The following is a 22,775-nucleotide window of genomic DNA, read 5'->3' as shown; positions in this document are numbered from 1 at the left end:
TCTCTCTCTCTCTCTCTCTCTCTCTCTCTCTCTCTCTCTCTCTCACACACACACACACACACACATCTGGATCCCAGGTCCCTTGAGCTGTCACTGCTTTGCTGGGGGGGGGGGTGTCAGGAACCCACTTGTGGGCAGGGTGTGGCGGTGGCCATGGTACTAGGCTTAAGGATTGAACCCAGACCCTCCAACATGCAGAGCAAGCACTCCACCACTGAGCTACACACGCCCTCTTCTTTCTTATTACGGTAACACACACACAAAATCTCCCACCATAACCACTCTTGCCACACAGTTCAAAGGTGTACAACACGTTTCCGTTGCTATGTGACATAACGTCACCACCTTCCAGCCCCCCCTTCTCCAGAACAGCCTTTATCTTTGCAAGCCGGAGTGCTGTACCCACGGACAGTAATACATCCCCCCCCACACACACACACACACATACACAGCCCCTAGAAACCATCACTGTTTCTCATCTCTGTGAATCAGACTGACCTAACCGGCCTGATGCCATCGGGTGGGATGAGCTGGGGCAGCTTTGGTCCGTCTCTCTGTGGCGTCTTTGGTTAGGCATGCCGTTGGTACTCACCCGTGGGGCTGGGGAGGCGGCTCAGTGTGTATGAGTACTTACTGCGTAAGCTCGAAGACCCGAGTTAGAATTCCCCAGCACATACAGAAAAAAACCTAGCATGGTTAAGTGTGCACCGGACACTCTAGCACTGTGGTGGAGGTGACAGAGCGGGCAGGATGGAAGTATAACCTGTTGGCAACCAGCTCGAAACAGTGAGGTCCAATTTCAGTGAGAGACCCTGTCTTAAAGGTGTGTGATAGAGGATGAAAGCAGGGGGCGCTCAGCGTATTCAGATCTGCCTCCATACATGTGGGTGAGCACACCATCACAAGCACACACACACACACACACACACACACACACACACACGCATGCATATGTGTGCATGTGCACATACGTACTTACCTATGTCCCAGCGCGATATCAGACTCCCATTCCTTTTTAAGGCTGAATATTATTCCACTGTCTGTACGTGCTGTTTTCTCTTGTCTAGTTATCTATTGGTAGGCAGGTGGGTTTTTTTTTTTTTCTCATCTACTTGAGGTTTTTGTGTGTTTTCCATGGTGAGGATCAGACCAGGGGATGCCGGGTGCTGGGCAAGTACCTACCACACTCAGCAGCATGTGGGCTGCCCGTTCTTGTCATGTGCCTGGGTACGCAGGCATCTCATTGAGACGATACACTCTTAGAACTGCTGCCTCACGTCAGTCAGTTGTTTGAGAGCCTCACTACGCTGTTGGTCACAGTGGCTGCACGGTTCGCATCCCCCCAGCGATGTACCGGGCTCCTTCATCCCTCGCCATCACCTCTCTTCTGCTTAAATATCTAACGGCTGTGTAGTGGGCTCTGGCTGTGGGTTTGATTTGTATTTCCCCAGTGGTTAGCGATGTGGAGTGTCTTTTCTTGTGCTGTTTGCCCATCTGTGTATCTTCTTCAGAAAAATGGCTTTTCAAGTCCTTTGCTCCTTTCTTTTAATTGGACTGTTAGTTTTCGGTTGTTGAGATGCATTTCTTTATTTGTTATGGATATTAACGTCTCGTCTGATATATGGTTGGCAGATTTCCCCTACTTCCAGGCTGCCTTTCATTTAGCTCTGTGGGGTGTTCGGTTTATCTCTGTTTCCCTCACTCAGGTAGGTCCAGATGGAAACAGTAACGCTTAACTTACCCACAGCCTTGGTCTGACTTGAGGGGAGCCCAGGCTAGCCCCCGGGGACCCTCGGTAGCCAAGACCATTCGGTATAATACCTCAGAAGCACACACAAAGCCCTGAGTTCCATCCCCAGCATGGGAGAAACAAAGTTCAAGGTTGGTTTTGACTACATAGTGAGTTTGAGGCCAGCCTGAGCTACAAGAGATTCTTACCCCAAACAAACAATGGACTGGGAAAACAACAGGGTCGTCTGACCAGTTGATCAGCTAGTCATTCAGCAAACAGCCACCAAGATGGGGGAGCTGGAGAGAGATTTGAGGTGGGGTACAAGCCGGGACCACCACTTCTTACACTGGAGGGGTCCCTTTCAGTGGGAAACTGCACTCACTTGCTTCTGCAAGCAAGACCCCCTCACCCTGGGAATGGTGGGAAAAGCCGTTCAGAAATAGCAGTCAGAGCCTGGGCGGCAGACAGACCTGATTCTTCCTGGGCCTTGGCTCAGGCCAGTCTTACCCTGTGGTGGCATACGTCTGGCTCTGCCACACATGTGCTGCACTTCACACGGAAGTCAGTCAGTAATACTTTCGTGAGCACAACCTAAGGATTCATCTGCAGGTGCCCGGCCTTGGGGCAGTGGTGACCGCCTTCCCAGAGGGACGTCCCTCTCCTGTGTTTCTCCTGGTGTCTACGCAGGGGGCTGGCAGGGGAAAGCCAGGCGTGGCTGCTGTGTTAGCAGACTGTGTTCTCTTTGCCGCAGTGGGACTCTATCAACGAGGTGGATGAGTCCTTCCGGCCCATCCACACGTACCAAGTGTGCAACGTCATGAGCCCCAACCAGAACAACTGGCTGCGCACGAACTGGGTGCCCCGAGACGGCGCCAGGCGTGTTTACGCCGAGATCAAATTCACCCTGCGTGACTGCAATAGCATCCCAGGGGTGTTAGGTACCTGCAAGGAGACCTTCAACCTTCACTACCTGGAGTCTGACCGCGACCTGGGGGCCAGCACACAAGAGAGCCAGTTCCTCAAGATTGACACCATCGCGGCAGATGAGAGCTTCACCGGTGCAGACCTGGGTGTGCGGAGGCTCAAGCTGAACACAGAGGTGCGTGGCGTGGGCCCGCTCAGCAAGCGCGGCTTCTACCTGGCCTTCCAGGACATAGGTGCCTGCCTCGCCATCCTATCACTCCGAATCTACTACAAGAAGTGCCCTGCCATGGTACGCAACCTGGCGGCCTTCTCGGAGGCGGTTACCGGGGCCGACTCGTCCTCGCTGGTTGAGGTTCGAGGCCAATGTGTGCGGCACTCGGAAGAGCGCGACACACCCAAGATGTACTGCAGTGCTGAGGGCGAATGGCTGGTGCCCATCGGCAAGTGCGTGTGCAGTGCTGGCTATGAGGAGCGGCGGGATGCCTGCATGGGTGAGTGAAACTCGAAGCTGGCTGGCTGGCTGGGCTGCTTGTGGCTCCTTATGGGCGGGGCTGCTGGTGTGCAAGATGTCGGTCTTCCACCATCTGGCTCCCTGTCAGCAGATGCACAGGGCATCTGGGGGCCGGGTAACAGCCAGGTGGCCCGTCCCATGATGTTGTCAAAGGGGCCTGTGTGATCGAGTATGTCCCTAGGTTTGGAAATGACACTGCCTGTGGTTCTAGGGCCTTCAGAAAAGAATATACTTCATTGAGTAAAGTATTAACTCACTCAGTCCCTGTCACCACCAAATGCAGCAGGGGCTGTCGCTGTCCTGGTTTTGAAGATATGCAGAGGAGAAGCAGCTTGCCCAAGGTCACACAGCCGGGGAGTAGAAAGCTAGGATCTGAGCTCTGGCTCTGGCCTCTAAGCTGAAAATCTCCATTCTTCCAGTGTGGGGAGTAGAGAGAAGTAGAGTTAGTGTTAAAGGCACACAGGGAGGGGACAATCCAGCAGGACCATCCAAAGAAAACAGGCTTGGTCTGACTTGTCATATGGTCCAAGACCCTGGCTTTTGGCTGCCTGTGTTTGGGGGAGCTTGCAAAGTCCTGCTGGGGCCAGCGGAGTACCTGAGTGTACCAAGGCTAGGCATAATTGCCAAGGGATGCCCAGGCATTGTGTTGCGTGCGTGCGTGTGTGTGTGTGTGTGTGTGTGTGTGTTTGTGTGTGTGCGTGTGAACATATGTGTATGCGCATGTATGTGTGTGTGCATGTGCACACGTGTGGTCTGTGGACCTAGGTGGGGCCCTGCAGCCTGCCTTGCTGAGAACAAGTGCCTAGGGGTGCTCCATGGGCGCCAGCTGGGACGCCAGCTGGTGCGAGGCTCAGCCTGGTTTCCCTGTTCCCTTCTTGGATCCCCTCGGGGCTGGACACATGGCCCCTCTGCCATTAGAGCACAGGTAAGCCTGGGTATGGAGAACTTTGGTTCTGGCTGCAGAGGCTCCAGGGAGGGCCCTTCCTGTGTAGGAATCATGGAGACTCGAGCCTGTCCTCAGACACCTCCTGTAGACCCGGAGAACACATTAGCTCTGTGATAGTTTTTCCAATGTTTGCCATATTGGGGGACTTTAATAAATACCCCTAACACATTAGCTCCAATGTTCTTCCATTGGTCCTCTGTGTGCTCAGGACACAGAAGTCAGGGCAGGAGGATCCCGCCTTTGGGAAGTCTCCATCCTTATGAGACCCTTCTAAGTGTGGGAGGCCACACTCCCACTTTGCAGATGGGACAACCTGAGGCTCTCTGCCATGAGTATCAGAGTGGATCTGATTCCAGGCTACCCATCCCCCCAGGCCGGGGACTCCCCCTCCACCCTCAGAACCCTCCTGTCACCTTCAGGCTACTGGTGATAGGTACAGCCATGACATGATGACCAAGGCAGGCTGACCGGTGCCACCTGCCTAGCACCGCCTCAACCCCAAGCTTGAGATGCCACCAACTCTACAAATAAGCCAGTAAGTCCCACGTGCACGGAGACAAGCCAGCCTGCGGGAAAGACTACGAAGTTCCCTTGTTTGGCAGAGGTGGGGAGCGAACGGGGCAGGGCTCTTAGTGAGAATTCCTCAGAGACTGGGAGAGGCCAAGGCCAAGCTTACTGCCTGCTGCTGCCAGCCCATTAATAAAAAATAACAAAGACACACGGGGCAGGGTTAGGGAACCGCAGTGTGTTTTGAGTTTTACATTTAAATCATAATGCAACATAATTATGCTAGTTGCAAGATAATTACAGGTTTTATAAAAAATATCAATTCACAGTGCTCTGCAGGCAGAGAGATGGGGATGGGCTGTGGGTTTGAGTCCCACGTAGAGGGACATTCCCCGGCCCTGCTGGTGGCATCTGTTTCTGTGTCACTGAATCTGGAAGGAACCATGTGGGTTCCACATTGAGACCTTCACAGAGGGAGCCGGGCCAGCAGCAGCCTTGCCTGGGTCTCTGTCTGGAGACTGTAAACTCTGCCATGCCACTTGGCTCCTCAGGTGACAAGGTGAGATTTCTTTCCGGCTTCAGAAACTCATGGGGAAATACCAGAGCCATACAAAGTTGGTCCAGTTTACCACGGAAAGAAAGAGGCCCAGAGAGGTAAACTTACTGGCCCAGGGACACACAGGAAGGATTGGTAGGTAGGCAGACCTCCGATCTCGGGCATCCGGAGCAGGAAGTACTCAGTGACCTCTGTAGTGCCTTGCCTGCACACTTCCCCTCCCCCAACTCCTCCAGGGAGCAGAGGGGCCTTGGAGCATCATCCCCATTCCTTGAACGGCAGGGAGAGTCTGAAACCCTTCAGTCCTGGTTGCTGTCCTTCCCGTCACCTGGATGCGAATGTAAATCGCCCTCGGGGGCCCTAATCATCTTTCTATAAATATCAGAGGCTCGTTCGGAGGGGAGCGGGGACGACGAGCGCTTTTGCCTTCCTGCCTGTGTTTAAAATCTGATTTAGAATTAATTTCCTTTGGTCGACCACGGGCGGGCACCTTATTTGTCAAATCTCGGGCTTCGTGCAGGGGGAGCAGAGAGGTGGCTGAAGCTGCAGGCAGCTGCCGGCCTGACAGGCAGCCCGGGCAAGGTGCCCTCGGTGGGGCAGCGGCCTCTCCTGGCCCACAGCCTGCAGCTCTGGGCCTGGACCACTCCGGAAGCCCCCTGGGTCACGGGGCAGGACCAGACTGCAGCCCGGAGTGCTTCCATCTGTCCCAGCCACTAATTCGTAGCCCAGCCTCCAGGATCCAGGGCTCCCTGAGGCCCGGTGATTAGTATTCTTATTAAAGATGATTTTATTTTCAAGGCGTGGATTAATCTGGCCTTGACACGTGATAGCCATATTGGGTATTAGCGGAGCAAGAGGGAACTGGGAGCGACAGGAAGACACAGCCCCCTCTAAGCTCTACGCCTAGAGGAGAGCTGGATAGGGGTCCAGCTGGAAGGTCCCCGACTGGCTCTGCATCACCCCTGGGCTGAGAGTCTAGGGGTAAAGGCTGCAGCTCTCTGAGGGTGTTCCCTCTTCTGCCAAAAGGTCCTGTGAGCTGGGGTACAATGCAGTGACAGAGCGCTTGCCGTGCCTGTGCATGGCCTCGGGTTCTACTCCCCACACAGACAGACGCTCACACACAAGTGAAACATTGTACCACCGCCGATTGCATCTAGTTACAGCAGCCAGTGCCAGGTGCTGCCAGATCCTGATGCTTCAGGGACCCCCGGTGACCCAAACTGGCCCTATTGCTGTCCCCATTTTACAGATGAAGAAACTAGGACCCAATGATGTACCCTGAGTTACTAAGCCCAAGTAAGGGGTTATGCCAGTCAATCTCCAGGCCCACCCTTCCTTGGTATGAGCCGTTGACAGCCAAGGACTTTAGAGGTGGCTGTCACATTGTGACATGCCCTTCATGCCCTACCATATCAAGATGTCCAACAGAATTTCTTGTCTGTCCCTTGTTGCTTCAAAGGTTCCCTGGTCAGAGCCAGCTCCTCTGATCTAGTTTGTAGTGGAGGGGCAGGGGAGTAGGGGATGGATAAAGAGGTGCCAGCCCACCACAGGGGTCTACCCACCACAGTGAGGGCACTGTTACTCAGCACAGCCGCAGGTCCAGCAGAGAGAGGCCAAGTACCCTGCTGACAGTGCTACCTGGATAGCCCCCTGCCTCAGGAGCCTTTGTCCCACCTGCATCCCAAGACCGACCTCCGTGCCCTGATCCCAAATGAAATCAAGTCTGAACCTCCTTGGGGTCCCTTAGAACGGGGCAGGTGCTTCAAAGCACAGGCATTTTATTTGCTCACCTATCAGCTGCTAAGCCCCTTTCCAATGCTGCAGTCCCGTGCCCCTGAAGCCACTTGAGGTTTGTCCTTTCCCCTGCCTCACTTTCTCACCAGACTGAAGAATTTTAGAAATTTGCTTGGCTTTAGCTCGAATAATAAAGAGATCCGATTGGCATCCATAGGCGCTGTGCTCTGAAATGACATTCTTAAATAAAACTTCTCTGGGGGACTGGCTTTTCCAGAATAGGATTTAGCGTGGAGAGAATCCAGTGAGTCTGCGGCTGTCCCTGTGACTGAGGAGTTCCACCATGACAGAGCTGGAAGCAGCCTGCCTGGGTGGCACTGGGTCCTCCTGACCCTCTTGAGCGGTCACAACAGAACAGACTAGTCCTTACCTCCCAAGGGTCTCCCATGAGGACCTCCCAGTCCTGGAGAGACCACTAGGGGATGGAAGATACAGGGACAGGCATAGTCATTTCCATGTGTTACATAGAGAGGGCCAGCAATGCTGTCTCACAGGACCAGTTGAAAGAGATCCAGAAAGAGGAATTCATCACATGGATAGGCAAGAAAAGACACCCTGAGAAGAAACCCCAGCATGTGTAAAGGCCCTGGGGCCTGTAGCGTGTGAGAACAGCCGGAGCCCAGTCTGGCCTGAGGATGGGAGGCTGAGGTAGAGGGTCAGCAGGGATTCCTGAGCCTATCCGACTTGATCTTACCCTTCAGATATCCACCCTCCATCCTTGGGGAGGGGGCTTCTGCCACTGCTCTCCAGGACCCTTTTGCCCTCCTGAGTATAATTTGATCGTGTTTGCCGGCATCTCCTTCCCTAACATGGTGCAAGGCGGACTGGGCAGTTCAATTCATGAATGTCCCCTGGCTCTGAAAAGGGCCTGCCTGGTCCTGGGTCCTGCTGCTAAGTGGTCTAGCTATCAACTGACTGAGGAGGTAGGTGGGCAGGAGATCCTGTTGGAGGCTACCAAGGTCACTCAGATGAGGTGGAGCAGGAGACAAGCAGCTGTCAGAGGTGACAGGGTGGTGGGTCCTAGTGTCAGGTTAACTGGGGAACATGAAACATCAGACCCCAGCCATAGCTTTGCTACTTTTGAGTTTGTGGTGAGGCTGGGGAGCTGGCTTTAATGGGAGAGGGTCCCTGTTTGTCTGGCCTTGGCACCAGGTCGTGCATGGGTCTTTTCTTAACTTGCCCAAGTCACACAGCCATGGCTTTAGCCATGCTTCCTGTGAATGGCAGCTGCTTGGTCCCTGTCAGAATCTGAGGCAGAGGAGAGTGGGTGATGTGCGGCTTTGGGGTGACCACTTTGGGTTTGGAACTCAAGGTCCTAGCTCAGTTCCATGCAACCCTGTGGAAATCAAACGCCTTGTCTACACTCTGACTCCACCCCATCTGATGGTGAGGATAGCATCAGGATCTACAGAGTAGAAGCTCCATCCTCCAGTACAGACGGACAGACGGATGGGGACACACACACACAAGCTCAGGGGGGGCACCCAGCTTGCCTGTAGCTGCCTTCTCCTCCACAGCCTGTGAGCTGGGCTTCTACAAGTCAGCCCCCGGGGACCAGCTGTGCGCCCGATGCCCACCCCACAGCCACTCTGCCACCCCTGCGGCCCAGACCTGCCGTTGTGACCTCAGCTACTACCGAGCGGCCTTGGACCCACCATCGGCAGCCTGCACCCGTAAGTACTGCCTGGAACCTCTCCTGGTAGAACCCCCAGGGTTCATTCTGGAGCCAGAGGTCTATGAAGTAAAGATGGGTTGGTATGTAGGGGGAAGGTGTCTGTGATAGGAAGCTTGACAATCCTGGAATCTTGTCGAGGTGCCTGGCCATCTCTTCAGGGCCAAGAGGCTCCTTCCATCCTTCCTTCAGTCTTTCAGGTGTGTCTTGTGTCTGATGAGGGCGTGGTTCTGTGTGCATGAGGGAACTCTGGGGAACGTAGGAAACTCCTGGCACTGCTGTTGCCTCAACCTCTCCTGGCCAGGGCCTTGACACAGGCCCCTACTGTCACTGCCTGCTACAGAGGCCTGAATAGTTTCGCCCTGAAGCTGCTGCCTAGATCTCTCCTCTCTTGCTCTTCTCATGGTCACCCAGCCCCAAGTTCCCTGCACAGGAATGTCAGTCCTTGAAATCGCTTAACCCACCCCCCCACTCCCCGTAAGTGCCATGCACACAGGTGCCAGCCATCCCTCCTTTAGGTTCTTGCCCAGAGTTGAGCTTTGTCCTGATGTGGGACCTGCTGGGACAGAAAGAATGCCTCCTCTTGAGGTGAACCCAGCTCTTAGTCCCAGGTATGTGCCCACATCTGGCTAGATTCTGGCTTCTCTCCAAGACCACAATACAGGGCCCAAAGTTGCCTGCCATCCTAAGCCCGTAAGTTGGGGCTTTTGGTGTCTGGGACCTTTGACTTGGAAAGTCTTTGCATAGTTCAAGAGTCCTGAGAACCTTTCAGAAGTGGTTCTGAGAACATGTGTGCTTTGAGTCTCTCAAGGCCAAGATCCCCAGCCTGGAATTCTGAGCCCTGGGGTGCTCTGCCTAACCCCCTGCCCTTCCAGTTTATCCACCATGACTCAACCCCCATGATACTTCTACACAGCCCCACAATCAGTCCAACCAAGGAGCCACCAGCCCCCCTCTCCAGAGTCTGTGCTGGCCGGCCTGGGCCCATATAGGCAGGCGTGTGTGGTATCCCACAGCCTGGTGGCTACACAGCAGGCTTCTCATGCCACAGATAATGGCCAATGACATTTTTATTAGCAAAAGAAGGCAGGGATGGAAGTGGGTGGACATGACCAGGCAGTTTACATATAACGTGGGTCCTGTGGGCACCCAGGACTGTCCAGCATTCCTCTGACTGTAGGTGGGAATTGTAAGAACATACATTATTGCATGGAAACTCAGACTCTTGCCTCAGACCCTTTGCCCCGAGACTTCTGGAGAACAGAAGAGATGTAGTTTCTTAGTTAAGAGGCCCCCAGATACAATGGGGATCCTGGGCCAGCTCCACCCTAACTTTTGCTGTCTGCCTTCAGGGCCACCCTCAGCGCCAGTGAACCTGATCTCCAGCGTAAATGGAACGTCCGTGACCCTGGAGTGGGCCCCTCCTCTGGACCCAGGTGGTCGCAGCGACATCACCTACAATGCAGTGTGCCGCCGCTGCCCCTGGGCCCTGAGCCACTGTGAGGCTTGTGGGAGTGGAACTCGCTTTGTCCCACAGCAGACAAGCCTGGCACAGGCCAGCCTGCTGGTGGCCAACCTGCTAGCCCACATGAACTACTCCTTCTGGATCGAGGCGGTCAACGGTGTCTCCAACCTGAGCCCTGAGCCCCGCAGCGCCGCTGTGGTCAACATCACCACGAACCAGGCAGGTAGGCGGAGCAGCCCCCGGGACCCTATTCACCACCCCACCCCCCACCCCCGGCCCCAGCCATTGTTTCTTTTGGCTCTTGCTTCCCACCAGGACCTGAGCAGGAGATTTTTAAATTTTTTTGCCTATAGGAAAGCAGAACTCAGCCTGAGACTGGGAGTACCCCAGAGAACTCAGAGGCAGTCATCAGTTGTGGGTCATAAGCCTGGATTCTAGAACTTTCCCTGCCTATAGCTCTGCTTTTTCTCTTGTGCAATGGAAGTAACACTGCCTGCCTTCCATACTGTGGAGGCTTAGAGAGAGGGGAGATCACTCAGTCCAGCAGCTGACACCAGAGTCTAACCTTAAGTCCAAGCCGCCCTGGCACACAGCAGTCCTTCTGCCTTAGCCTCCCAATGCTGAGATGACAGGTGTACACTACCACTCCCAGTCTATGCAGGGCTAAGTATCAAACCCACTGCTTCATGCATGCCAGGCAAACACCCTACAGCTAAGCCCTAGTTGTCATCACTTCAGTGTCTATGTCCAGAGCTAGGTGGGTTTGGCCATATTGGGACTATGGCCATTCACGTATTTCTGGTCAGTCAGACTGTGTTCAGCTCATGAAAGTTCTTTCTTTCCAAATTCTGAGGGGCCCTTCCTGTCGAGTGGTAGCCTGGTCCTAAAGAGCAGCCAGGAGCAGCTTTCTATGACTAGTCACCCTGGGACAGTCCCAGAACCCTCAGCTCCTCCCCTACCGTTTTCTCCCTAGCATATATAGGCATGGCTCAGAAACTCCCTGTCACCACATAGGAAGTAGAGGTCAGGACCCCAGTGAGCAGCCTCATTCTTCCAATGGCCCAGTGACATCTATCCACGACACACACCCTTTACCATATCTTTCCATCCTCCTGTCCAGCAATATTCAAGAGCAACCGGCCTGTGCCTGGGTCCACAGTCCTGCCCTGCCACCTGTCTGCAGGAGCATGAGGGCAGATGGCTGCTGGCTGGCCCAGGGTGGGGGAAGAGCAGAGAACTCGGAAGCATATAGGCAGCGCTCACATTAGAGAGAGACACACCACTACCCCACTGCATGCCACCCACCCCAGGTCTCAGCGCTGTCCCTGTCCACAGACCTTCCCTCTCACAAGGCTCTCCTTACAGCTATCTCAACCACACCTGCCAGTCTCGTCCCCACCTTGGCACCATGGCCTCATGCAGCGGGTGCCTCTCCCCATTCTGTTCCCCTGCCCATCTGCCTGCCAGCCCTGGTCTCTTTAGAGTGGCCTGCAAAGACAGCTGGCCGTAAGTGATTTAGCAGGTCCTAACTAGTGCGAGAGAAAGCCACCACACAGTTGCAAGCTCCCACACCCGACTCCCCAGTTTTGGGTCTTTCCAGCCACCCCTATAGGAGCTCCTTGACTCTTCATGTCAGAGTCTCTAGTAGCAGCAGCATGTATTAGGCACCACTGCATGTAGTCCCTGCCTTCAGTGAGTATCCAGGCATGCTAGAACAACAGGGCTCTGAGACACAGGAAGAACTGACCTGTTAGGGCCTTGCTCTGCAGTCCAGGCTGGCCTTGGATTCATGTTGTTTGTCTTGCCTCCACCCCAAGTATTGGGATTGCAGGTGGGAGCCATCATCCCCAGCTTACTTCACTGTTTGGCCTTGGGTATAGCTCTAAGTGACCTTCAAGCATACTTGGGAGAGAGCACCGAGTATCTGCAGATAAAGCCAAGGGTTGGGGGCAGGGCACTTCCTGTGACCAAAGAATCCCTGAACATACACAGGCCTGCTCACCTCCTGCCCCTCGCTGTCCAGAGCTGCCCCAGCCAGTCCTTCCTCAAGCATAGCTGAGGCCCAGCTGCATCCAGACCTCTACTTAGGGTGGAGATCCTGGGTGTAACTAGAGCTGAAACTGGCCCCGAGGAATGACCCAGGAGGCAGCCAGTGCCTCTCCAGGGTATGGGGCTGCAGACTGTCTTGGTGTAGAAGCAGGAGGGTCGACGAGCTGAGTCTGGGAAAGACTGGGCAGAGGCCTGGGCTTGGCCCATGCTGGGCCTGATGGGTAGCTGCCACCCCAGCCCCGTCCCAGGTGGTGGTGATCCGGCAGGAGCGGGCTGGGCAGACCAGCGTGTCACTCCTGTGGCAGGAACCCGAGCAGCCCAACGGCATCATTCTGGAGTACGAGATCAAGTACTACGAGAAGGTTTGCGAAAGTTCCGGAGGTGGGTGGGTGAGGAGCCACCAGGGAGCCGTGGGCAGTGAGGAGGGCCTGAGGCCCTGTGGCCTCACTGCCTCCGCCTTCTTCGGCCAGGATAAGGAGATGCAAAGCTACTCTACCCTCAAGGCTGTCACCACCCGCGCCACCGTGTCAGGCCTCAAACCAGGCACTCGCTACGTGTTCCAGGTCCGAGCCCGCACCTCAGCAGGCTGTGGCCGCTTCAGCCAGGCCATGGAAGTGGAGACCGGGAAACCCAGTGAGTGTGAGGATGGGGGAGGGCTAGAAGCCCCACTGGTGAGACCAGGAGGTGGGCAAGCAGGGAGAAGCCATACCTGGCTGAGCCCTCGAGACCCCTGACTTCAGCACCCCATGCAGTAGGGCTGCTTGCAGGCAGGAAGTGATGCTCAGTCCGGTCACCTGTGAGCCCCTCCTGAGCCTGAGTGAGGCCTTTGCCAGGTGATCTTAGGGGTGTCCCAGGGACATCTCTTAGAAGTGCATGCTCTCCACAGCCTCCGTGATCCATAGCATTCATAACACTAGGGGCCTTGTTGGAAACACTAGTGCCAGGGTCGGAGCCCTGCATCAGAAACCCTGAGAAGCTAAAAATCAGAAACCTAGCAGTTAAAGGCTGATCTTTTTGCCTTCCTCTGGCTCCAGTCAGCCAGCTTCCCACATTGCAGGGCAGGTTAAGGGCCCACCTGGCATTCCTTTGCCACCTGTGTGTCCTAAGTATTTATAGTCACCTTGAGACTGAGGGTAGCAATCCTGACCATCCCATTCCATTTATCCTGTGGCCACCAGTAAGTAAGAGACTCCAGTAAGCTGCACATAGTGCCAGGCCCTGCCTTAGAGGGCTGAGAAGAGGGTCCCCTGAGGCCAGCACTCACATCTCTCAACACACTCCTGGTGCTGCGAGATTGACAGACAGCATGGGTGGTTTTCAGCTCTTCTTTGTTTGGGTCAAAAGGGGGCAAGTGATTGTCATCAGCAGGCTCAGCTTGCATGGTCCCTCGGTCCCTGGAAACCAGCAGCTTCCACAGTGGGAAGCCAGGCAGCCCAGCTGCAGGGACTCTAAGGGAAGCCTAGTGCAGTGCAGGGTGGGGTGGGATCAGAGCCGGCTGGCGGCTGCAAAGGCCTCCCTTCCTACAGGGCCCCGCTACGACACTCGGACCATCGTCTGGATCTGCCTGACACTCATCACGGGCCTGGTGGTGCTCCTCCTGCTTCTCATCTGCAAGAAGAGGTAGGTGCTCCTCTGCCCCACCCCCGCCACCACCCAGGCACCAGTGCTCTCCTCAGCCACAATCCAGCCATGCCCAGCCACAACCTGGCCCCACCCAGCCACAACCCAGCCTCGCCCAGACCTCCCCACCCCAACCACACCAGCCACTGCCCCACACTGAGGCCAGGAATGGGAAGGGACCTGCCAGGGTGGCCCAGAAGCCTGGAAACCATGCCTCCGCAAGCACAGCCTATGTAACGGTCAGTTGCACTGGGACATTTTGTGGATTTTAAGTCTAAAACTGAAGACTATGAGTCTAAAACCAAGGCCCCTCCTCTTCAGACTTTCTGAGGGACAAGAGCCAAACTGTTGGGAGAAGGGCACCCTGACTCACATTCTGATTGGGTCTAGGGTGGCCTGGTCCCAGCGGGGTGATGACCGCCTCACCCCCCACCCCCATGCAGGCACTGTGGCTACAGCAAGGCGTTCCAGGACTCCGATGAAGAGAAGATGCATTACCAGAATGGGCAGGGTGAGTGTGCAGCCTGACCTCAGCAGGACCCAGGGCGGGGCTGGCTTGTCCAAGTGTCTGTAGGAAAGACCAGGCAGGGCCCAGAGACTAAGGTTAGCCATTACAGGGACCGCCCCCACTTGCCAGCTGACAGCCCCCAAGGGACGCCAAAGGCTCTTGGGGCAGGGAAAGGTACAGCCATGTCTACTCATGCGTAGTTCATGTGTGATGCCTCTGGTGAGTGTCTGGGCTGTTTTGAACAATAGCCCCTGCTACAGTGAGTTTTCCAGGATCCTGTAGAGACTCCAGGAAGCAGGGGAAACATGGGGGGGGGGGAAGCTCCTTCTCCATCACTGTGCCCATTGACTCAGCCAGAATACTCATTCCCACTCGGCTCAATGCAGCCCTGGATTTTTAGCCATTTTCTAGTGACCCACCTTCAGGCAAAGCTGGCGTGTGTGAACTCCTTTACTTAATGGCATTAGCACCCGGAGAGCAATGTTAAGATCACAGAGACTTGGGGTGTTATGTGTCAGAGAACAACATACATGTCAGAATTAAACAGAGACCAAGAACACAGGACCAGAGGCATGCCATAGGCTTCCTGCTTATGCCTGTGGGATAAGCACCGTAGGGTCCCTGCTGTTTGGCACCATATCTAGAGATTCACAGAGACACCCTATATCCCCTAGGGGACATTGGGAGAGGGAATGTCCTCCTGTCCCGATTGAGGGCCCTTCTCCTTGACTCCTCAGCACCCCCACCTGTCTTCTTGCCCTTGAACCACCCCCCGGGGAAGTTCCCAGAAACCCAGTTCTCTGCAGAGCCCCACACCTATGAGGAACCAGGTCGGGCAGGCCGGAGCTTTACCCGAGAGATCGAGGCATCCAGGATCCACATTGAGAAGATCATAGGCTCAGGTGAGCCCCAGAGGCTGGGAGGGATGGGATTGTATGGGAGGGGACCCTGGCCAGATGGGTAGGAAGATGGGAGCATACTGGAGCACCTGGTGTGGAGGCTTGGAGAGAGTGGGCCTGCGTGGGAGATGGGTCCCAGTGCTGCTTCTTTTTTCCCGGCCCCACAGGGGAGTCAGGAGAAGTATGCTATGGGAGGCTGCAGGTGCCAGGACAGCGGGATGTGCCTGTGGCCATCAAGGCTCTCAAAGCTGGCTACACGGAGAGGCAGCGGCAAGACTTCTTGAGCGAGGCAGCCATCATGGGCCAATTTGATCACCCTAACATCATCCGCCTTGAGGGTGTGGTCACCCGTGGTAGGTACCAGCCAAGGTCAGCATCCCCTGATGGGACACACCTATCCAGATAGGGATCAGGTCTATCCCTTGGGACATCCTGACCCTCACTATGTCTCAGGTCCCTAGATGATCCTGGAGTGCTCAGGGCTCAGGATCCCAGTAGGACCCTAAAAACTGGCCTGACTGCTGGGTGGGCATATGTTCTTGTGTACCCTAGACAGCCGCCCTGGGCACCCCCACAGCAGACCTTCATTTCCCCTGCCCTGCCCAGGTCGCCTGGCAATGATTGTGACTGAGTACATGGAAAATGGCTCTCTGGATGCCTTCCTCAGGGTACGTCTGTCCATCACTACCAGCCACACAGGTGGGGTGCACACACGGGAGTCCAGTCTGTCTGTTGAGAGTTCACCTCTCACCTCACTAGAGCTAGCATCTCACGTACATGGGGAAGAGGTGGGTATGAGGACCAGTTGATCAAATTGCTTTCTGGCCCTCAACCATGAAGGTCCTAGAGTTGCAAGGCCCCCTACTGCCCCACTCCATACTAAGGTGTCCCATGCCACCTATACTACCATCTGGGAGCAAGTGGTAACATATCCAGCCCTCACTTCTGGGTATTCACTGAGGGCTGTCAGACCTGGAACTTAACCTTTCTGGGCCTCCAGTCCCTGAGAGGAGACACTTCCAGGAGCCCATGTAAGCAGCCAGACACTTCACTTTGCCCACTGCATTCACCTCTGATCTCTAGGGCATTGTGGGAGATAGCCCTGGGCCAGGCACTGTCCCCAAAGTCCACATACCACTCTGTGTCCCCTTGCAGACCCACGATGGGCAGTTCACCATCGTGCAGCTAGTGGGCATGCTCAGAGGGGTGGGCGCTGGCATGCGCTACCTCTCAGACCTGGGCTACATTCACCGTGACCTGGCTGCCCGCAATGTCCTGGTAGATGGCCGTCTGGTGTGCAAAGTGTCAGACTTTGGGCTCTCAAGGGCTCTGGAGGATGACCCCGAAGCTGCCTACACCACTGCGGTGCGTCGCCAACATCCTCCCGTGAGCAGGGGTATGGGCGAGGCTCGGTGGGCAGCCAGCCATGTTCTAAGGTGTTCTATGGAACACAGAGTGTGCTTCACGCTTGTCTGGCTTTTTTTTTCCTAGTGGCTCGGGAGTGGGGTACTCTAGAACGCGTGCTCTTGGGTGGTGGGCTGGGCCTATGGGACAAGGCCAGCTAGCTAGCCCCTCAACCTTTTCTTCTCCACCCCAGGGAGGGAAGATCCCTATTCGATGGACAGCACCGGAGGCCATTGCTTTCCGCACGTTCTCCTCAGCCAGTGATGTGTGGAGCTTTGGTGTGGTCATGTGGGAGGTTCTGGCCTATGGTGAACGGCCCTACTGGAACATGACCAACCAGGATGTGAGTCTGGGGCCCAGGGTTGGGGTGCAGCTGTGGGTCCTCCTCAGGGGACACAGCCTGAGTCCAGCACTGTGTCCTCACCAAGGTCATCAGCTCTGTGGAGGAGGGTTATAGGCTGCCAGCACCCATGGGTTGCCCACGTGCCCTGCACCAGCTCATGCTGGACTGCTGGCACAAGGACCGTGCCCAGCGGCCTCGCTTCGCTCATGTCGTGAGCGTTCTGGATGCCCTGGTCCACAGTCCCGAGAGCCTCAGGGCCACAGCCACAGTCAGCAGGTACCAGAACCCTGTGCGGGCCTCATTGCCCCCTTTTCCAATGAAGGGCTGGGCTTGGGGGGGGGCGAAGAGTGGCCAGTACCTACATCCTTAGCAAAGGCAGAGCCCCAACAGGCTGCTTACTGAACTCTCTGCTCCCAGGTGCCCACCCCCTGCCTTCGCCAGGAGCTGCTTTGACCTCCGAGCAGGCGGAAGTGGGAACGGGGATCTCACAGTGGGGGATTGGCTGGACTCCATCCGAATGGGGCGCTACCGGGACCACTTCGCGGCTGGCGGGTACTCCTCCCTCGGCATGGTGCTTCGTATGAACGCCCAGTGAGTGACAGGGAAGGAAAGAGGGTGCGGGGCCAGGGGCATTCCCACAGTAGATCAGGGGTGGGCAGAGTAGGCTGTCTTCCCAGCTCCCAGACTCCTAAAGCCAGACCAGCAAGCTTCCGTTCCTTCACAGGGATGTGCGCGCCCTCGGCATCACTCTCATGGGTCACCAGAAGAAGATCCTTGGAAGCATCCAGACCATGAGGGCCCAGCTGAGCAATACCCAGGGACCCCGCCGGCACCTCTGACCCATGGCCACTTGGCACTGGTTATACCAGCTGTCAGGGGCTCCACGCCCCCCCCCACACCAGTCAGGGTAGCCCCCAGAGCAATACCACAGGACCTAGAGTGACAGGGGTCAGGCACCTGGGACAAGGACCTTGGTGCTCCAGGTAGAGAGGACACCTGCCCTCTGGAGGCAGGCACAGGACCTTGTGTCCTCTAGAGCCTGGGGCCTCCAACACCAGAAGCCGATGGTGACATCACTCACCTAGCTGTGGGTGCATGCGTGCATGCGTAGGGTTGATGGTAGGTATGGGGGTGCTCCACAAGGTCCTGGCAGCTGATGGAAACAATGTGTAATCATGTCTCTGTTCCCCGTCAGGCCCCAGCACAGACGTGTGCAGGTCACCATGTGTGTGCTTATCTGCTAAGGGCAGGAGCCACACATGTGTGACCGCAGATAACGCGTCATGAATGAGGAGGCGTGACAGAGTGTGAGCAGGGTATCTGAGCTGTGGGGATCAGACAGTGCCTGCAGGCTGGAGCCCAGGCTGCTTCCGAATCACACCAGCACCAGGCCCACTGTCCAGCCTGGGTGAACCCACCATGGCAATACCTCAGGTCCGGGACTCCTTCCTACTTTGGAGGGCGGGGCCACCTGCAGCCTCTGCCTGGCTCCTCCTGCTACTAACAGGAAAACAGGGTTCCTGGCCAGTCCCTCTGGCCACCTTCCGTAGAGGATCACAGCAGAGCATGAGATGCCCTCGGTGGGGCGTGACTGCCTGGCCATCCGCTATCATGGCTGTGATGCCTCTGCCCAACGTCCCACTACTCATCCCTGCCACCCCTGCCCATGCTGGGAACAGGAGCATGGGGCAGACTCTCAAGCCCCAAACCCACCCCTTCCTATACCAGATAGGTAATGCCCAGAGACGAGGATGCCTTGCCTGAGGTCACATGACAGCCAAATTTCAGCGTTGGGGCCCTCATACCCCCAGCCATGGTCTGTTCTTTCCAACCCCCTCTCCTCAGACAGCTAGGATGGGAGGGGCCTGGGAAGCTCACCGCCACAGGCTGATAACCCCCTTACGGCCCACCAGGGTATGTAAATATCTTTTTTTCTACCATGTCAGAATATTTTTTTCTCCTCACTTCTGACAATGCAAAAATGGTCTTCAAAGCACATGCAAAACTCCCCGGGTGAGAGAGCCCCATCCTGGGGGAGGCAGGGCCCAAGGAGCCCCCCGGCCCAGAGGATAGGGCGGCCCCCTTCCCTGCCCATCCCTGCCCACAGCCAGCACAGCACCCCGCGAGACACCAGCACTGAGCCCCTTCCCTTCTGCAATAATTCGGGGGCTTCAGCCCCACCCAGGTGCCGTGCGCGGCCAGCTCCTGCGCTTCTATATATTATAGTACTATGTAGCCGAGCTGCCCTTCCTTCCTATGGAAGTGGGAAACATGGTCAGGACACGATGGGTGGGGACACCTTGTCTTCCACCCCACCCCACTCACCCAGTGTCTGGGCTTAGGATCCTCAGGCAAGGCCCCTGGGGTGGGGCTCCTGGGGGCCTCTCTGTGGTTCCCATCCTGAGTCTGGAATCACTTGTGATGAGAATAAATACTGTCTCATCTTATCCTGTGCGTCCTGGTTTGTTTGTTTGTTTGTTTGTTTGTTTTCCATTTCTGCTTCCACTAGGCACCAGCAATGTATATTTCACACTAACCAGAACCCTTCCAGCCCTCTCTTCCAGGAGATGCTTGGAGAGAATGAACTGCCTAAAGCATAGTCTGGGATGCCAAGGAACTGAAGCACACACACACTGGGAGATACACACCTCCCCTAGGCCAGGTTCTGACTCCAAGGCCCGGGTTCAGTTCTCAGAGCTCCTTGATCCCCTTGCCTGACTCCCTGTAGGTAAGAAACACGCCACCTAGTGGAGGAAGAGAAGAGGAAGGAAAGGTTCATGGGAACAACTTGCTGGGACTATAAGACAAAGGATCTAGCCACAGATGCCAGCATGGGTGTCCGGTGAGCATCCATGCCTGGATAGGACAGGCCATGGAAACGGTGGGACTCAACGCTGTCTGTTTGAGCCAATGGCTTAGGGGAAGATACCTGCTGTTGATAGAGATGAACAAGTGAAGACTGAGGGAGTCCCCGCTCTATAGCTCCCTCTGAGTGAGAAAGTTAGAACAAAGGAGTCAGTGGGAAGCAGGCATGCTCAGAGGGACCTGTGTCCTACGCAACAAAGAGCCTCATTCGAAACCAAACCTGATGGAAACTCCAAACCCCAGGCCCCCCCTCCCTGTGGCTCCTGCTGTTGTCTAGAAGGAAAGGACACAGACTTCATCCTTACACACCAATCATCAGGCTATACCGAGCCCCTGTGCGCCACAAACTAAGTGCCCACTCAGTTCAAAGAATATCTGCCATGCTGAGCTTCCCAGAAATAGGCACAAGAGGGAGGAGGCCAAAGAGAAGGATGTCTGGGGCTGCCACCGAGGGTTTCCTGCAGGAAAAAAGCATTTTGGTTAGCATGAAACTCCGAGAAGGGCTGGCTGGTTGATTTTCTAGGCAAGCGGTGGCAGGAAGCATGGAATACAAAGGGGGAAAGAAGCAAGGTGGGGGTGGGGGTGGGGAAGCTTGTAAAGGCAGGGTTGGTTGTGTCGGTATGCTGCACCTTGCACTTTGAATAACAGGCACGCCAGCATCTTCCCCGAAGTGTGACAAGGTCAGCCCAAGATGTGTGCGGAGTAAGAGAGAACCTGGAATAGCCAAGATGGTTTTGAAAAGAACAAGGAGGGGCAGAAAGGGAACTCACCTGAGAGCAGTGTTGGCCGACATCTAAAGTGCAAGTGGGAGAGTCTGATCTGGTCCCAGCCAGAGATCAACATATGAAAAGAATAGAGAATCTGGCCTCCTGAACAGAGTCTGATACACAGCAGAGATTGACCATGGCCAGGGCACAGCCAGGTTCCATTTAAGAATGACAGGACAACTGGACCCTGCAGAAGAGGCAAAAGGCAGTCCCAGCTCACACTATGCACAGAATCAATTCCAGGGTGACATAGTCATATATATATATATATATATATATATATATATATATATGCTAATAAGGAATTCAAAAGAAAACAGAGTTGGAAGAGAAAGCACAGGCAAGGAGTGTAGAGCATAAATGATACAAGAAAACATGGTGAGGCTTAATCACTAAGTCCCAGACCTTCTACAGGACAATAGCTAGCTAGCTAGGCAAGTGCTTGCCTGAATCCCAGCACATGGGAGGCACAAGCAGGAGGCTCTGATGCCAGCCTGGGCTACAGCATGAGTGCAAGGCCAGTTTGAGCTGCCCAACAAGAGTTTGTCTCAGTAGACTAACTTTTATTTATTTATTTATTTGGTGGTGGTACTGGGAATCGAACCCAGAGCCTTGGGCATGGCGCTGAGCAAGCTCTCTATCACTGAGCTACATTCACAACTCAATAAGAATAGGCTTTTGTTTCCAAATTTGTTAAGGTGTTCCCCACACCCCAAAGGCCAGTGAGATGGTTCAGTGGGTTATAAAACTTGCCCCCAAGCCTGGCATCCTAAGTTTGGTCCCCAGGATACACAAGGGAGAAGAAAACTGTAGCTCCCAAAAGTCGTTCTTTGACTTCTACATGTGCACTGTGTCATGTGTGCACACTTCACACACACACACACACACACACACACACACACACGGGACAAAGAAACCCGTTTAAAATCCAAAGGACTTGGAATGTAGTTCCATGGCAGTGCTTGGCTAGCAGGCATGAGGCCTTGGGCCCGTATCTAGGACTGAAGAAACAAAAAAAACAAACAATAACAAAACCTCAGAATAATTTTACCAACCCCCCCATTCCCTAAAGAAATGGGAATATGGGGCAGAGGTAGATCTACAACAGAGGAAGAGATTTGAATAGTCAATAAAGATATTACAAAGATTCTCAAGCAATAAACACAGAGATGCAAAGCAGAACAGTAATGAGGCCGCAGACGCCATCAATCTGAACAGAGCATCCGCTTCATAGCAGCTAAGGATGGATGGAATGGGGGAAACAGCTCTGTTTATAGACTGCTGGGGGAATGCAAATTGCCACACCATGGGGGGATGCAAATTGGCATGCAACTCTGGAGAGTCATCTGAAAATGCTTAGGGAAATTTTGTTGGTGTTTGTCTCAAGATGAGGGCTCCTGTAGCCCAGGCTGGCCTTGAACTCCCGATCTAGTAGGGGATGACCTTGAACTCTTAATCTTCCCGCCTTCACTTTGAAAGTGCAGGTCCACCACACTCAGCTCGGAAACGTTTAGTAAACCTTAAGATGAGCAGGTCTAAGGCTTGCCCGACATCACTATGAATGCATGCTGCAATAGCTTCTGGACCCTCTGCAGGTCCTGGGAGGGAGCTTCGTGCACAGGTGACTCATGGGGAACTGCAGGGCAGTACAGTGTTCTCCTTACAACATTCACATTAGGATGATCACATGAGGCACTGGAGCATTAGTGAGCCTGTAGCTTATCTTTCTGTCGCTTTGTGTTTAGCCACAAGCTGTTGGCCACCCACAAATTCATAGACAGCCCAGGGAGGGCAGCTGGGATCTCTTACCACCCAGTACTCACAGCAGCAGAGGAACAAAGCCACCTACAGATAAAAAGGCACCCAGTGGGGCATCAACTGTGACTTTGGTGGAGAGTGGGATAGATCTCCTTCTCCATTAAACACTAGGCCAGTTGTCTACAGCTCAACTCCACCCCCAGCCCCACCAGCAGGGATTGCCACTCACATGCAAAAGCACGCATGGCTAAGGGTATCCATCCTAGCCTAACACAGAACAGAAAAGCAAAGAGAAGCCGGTTGCCTCTCAGCAGGGGATCAGGAAAACAAACGGCTTAACAAGTACAATGAAATAATCTACCCCATTTAACCAGATCAACAGGAGTCTTGCGGATGAGTCACATGGAGAGAGGAGTGAATGGCAACGGAGCAGGCACGGGTGTCATCTCGTTTGT

General features: G+C 54.8%; 1 protein-coding gene across 1 annotated transcript in view; it reads left to right on the top strand.

Annotated features, from left to right (window-relative positions):
• The window catches only part of Epha8 (EPH receptor A8), a 27,386-nt gene extending 8,010 nt beyond the window's left edge, over window positions 1-19,376 (top strand). The window contains exons 3-17 of the mRNA XM_021159448.2: window positions 2,484-3,147; window positions 8,488-8,643; window positions 9,995-10,330; window positions 12,394-12,518; window positions 12,627-12,789; window positions 13,683-13,776; window positions 14,220-14,287; window positions 15,022-15,186; window positions 15,351-15,536; window positions 15,790-15,851; window positions 16,339-16,548; window positions 16,781-16,930; window positions 17,016-17,206; window positions 17,348-17,521; window positions 17,655-19,376. Of these exons, the coding sequence (XP_021015107.1) occupies window positions 2,484-3,147; window positions 8,488-8,643; window positions 9,995-10,330; window positions 12,394-12,518; window positions 12,627-12,789; window positions 13,683-13,776; window positions 14,220-14,287; window positions 15,022-15,186; window positions 15,351-15,536; window positions 15,790-15,851; window positions 16,339-16,548; window positions 16,781-16,930; window positions 17,016-17,206; window positions 17,348-17,521; window positions 17,655-17,769 (2,859 nt within the window). The 3' untranslated portion in view covers window positions 17,770-19,376. The remainder of the gene's footprint in view (window positions 1-2,483; window positions 3,148-8,487; window positions 8,644-9,994; window positions 10,331-12,393; window positions 12,519-12,626; window positions 12,790-13,682; window positions 13,777-14,219; window positions 14,288-15,021; window positions 15,187-15,350; window positions 15,537-15,789; window positions 15,852-16,338; window positions 16,549-16,780; window positions 16,931-17,015; window positions 17,207-17,347; window positions 17,522-17,654) is intronic.
• Window positions 19,377-22,775: the final 3,399 nt, after the last annotated feature.

The sequence above is a fragment of the Mus caroli genome, chromosome 4 (assembly GCF_900094665.2).
Source record: "Mus caroli chromosome 4, CAROLI_EIJ_v1.1, whole genome shotgun sequence".
In the NCBI taxonomy this organism is placed as follows: domain Eukaryota; kingdom Metazoa; phylum Chordata; class Mammalia; order Rodentia; family Muridae; genus Mus; species Mus caroli.
The sequence above is the reverse complement of the archived record's forward strand: the minus strand, read 5'-3'. Positions and strand labels throughout refer to the sequence as shown.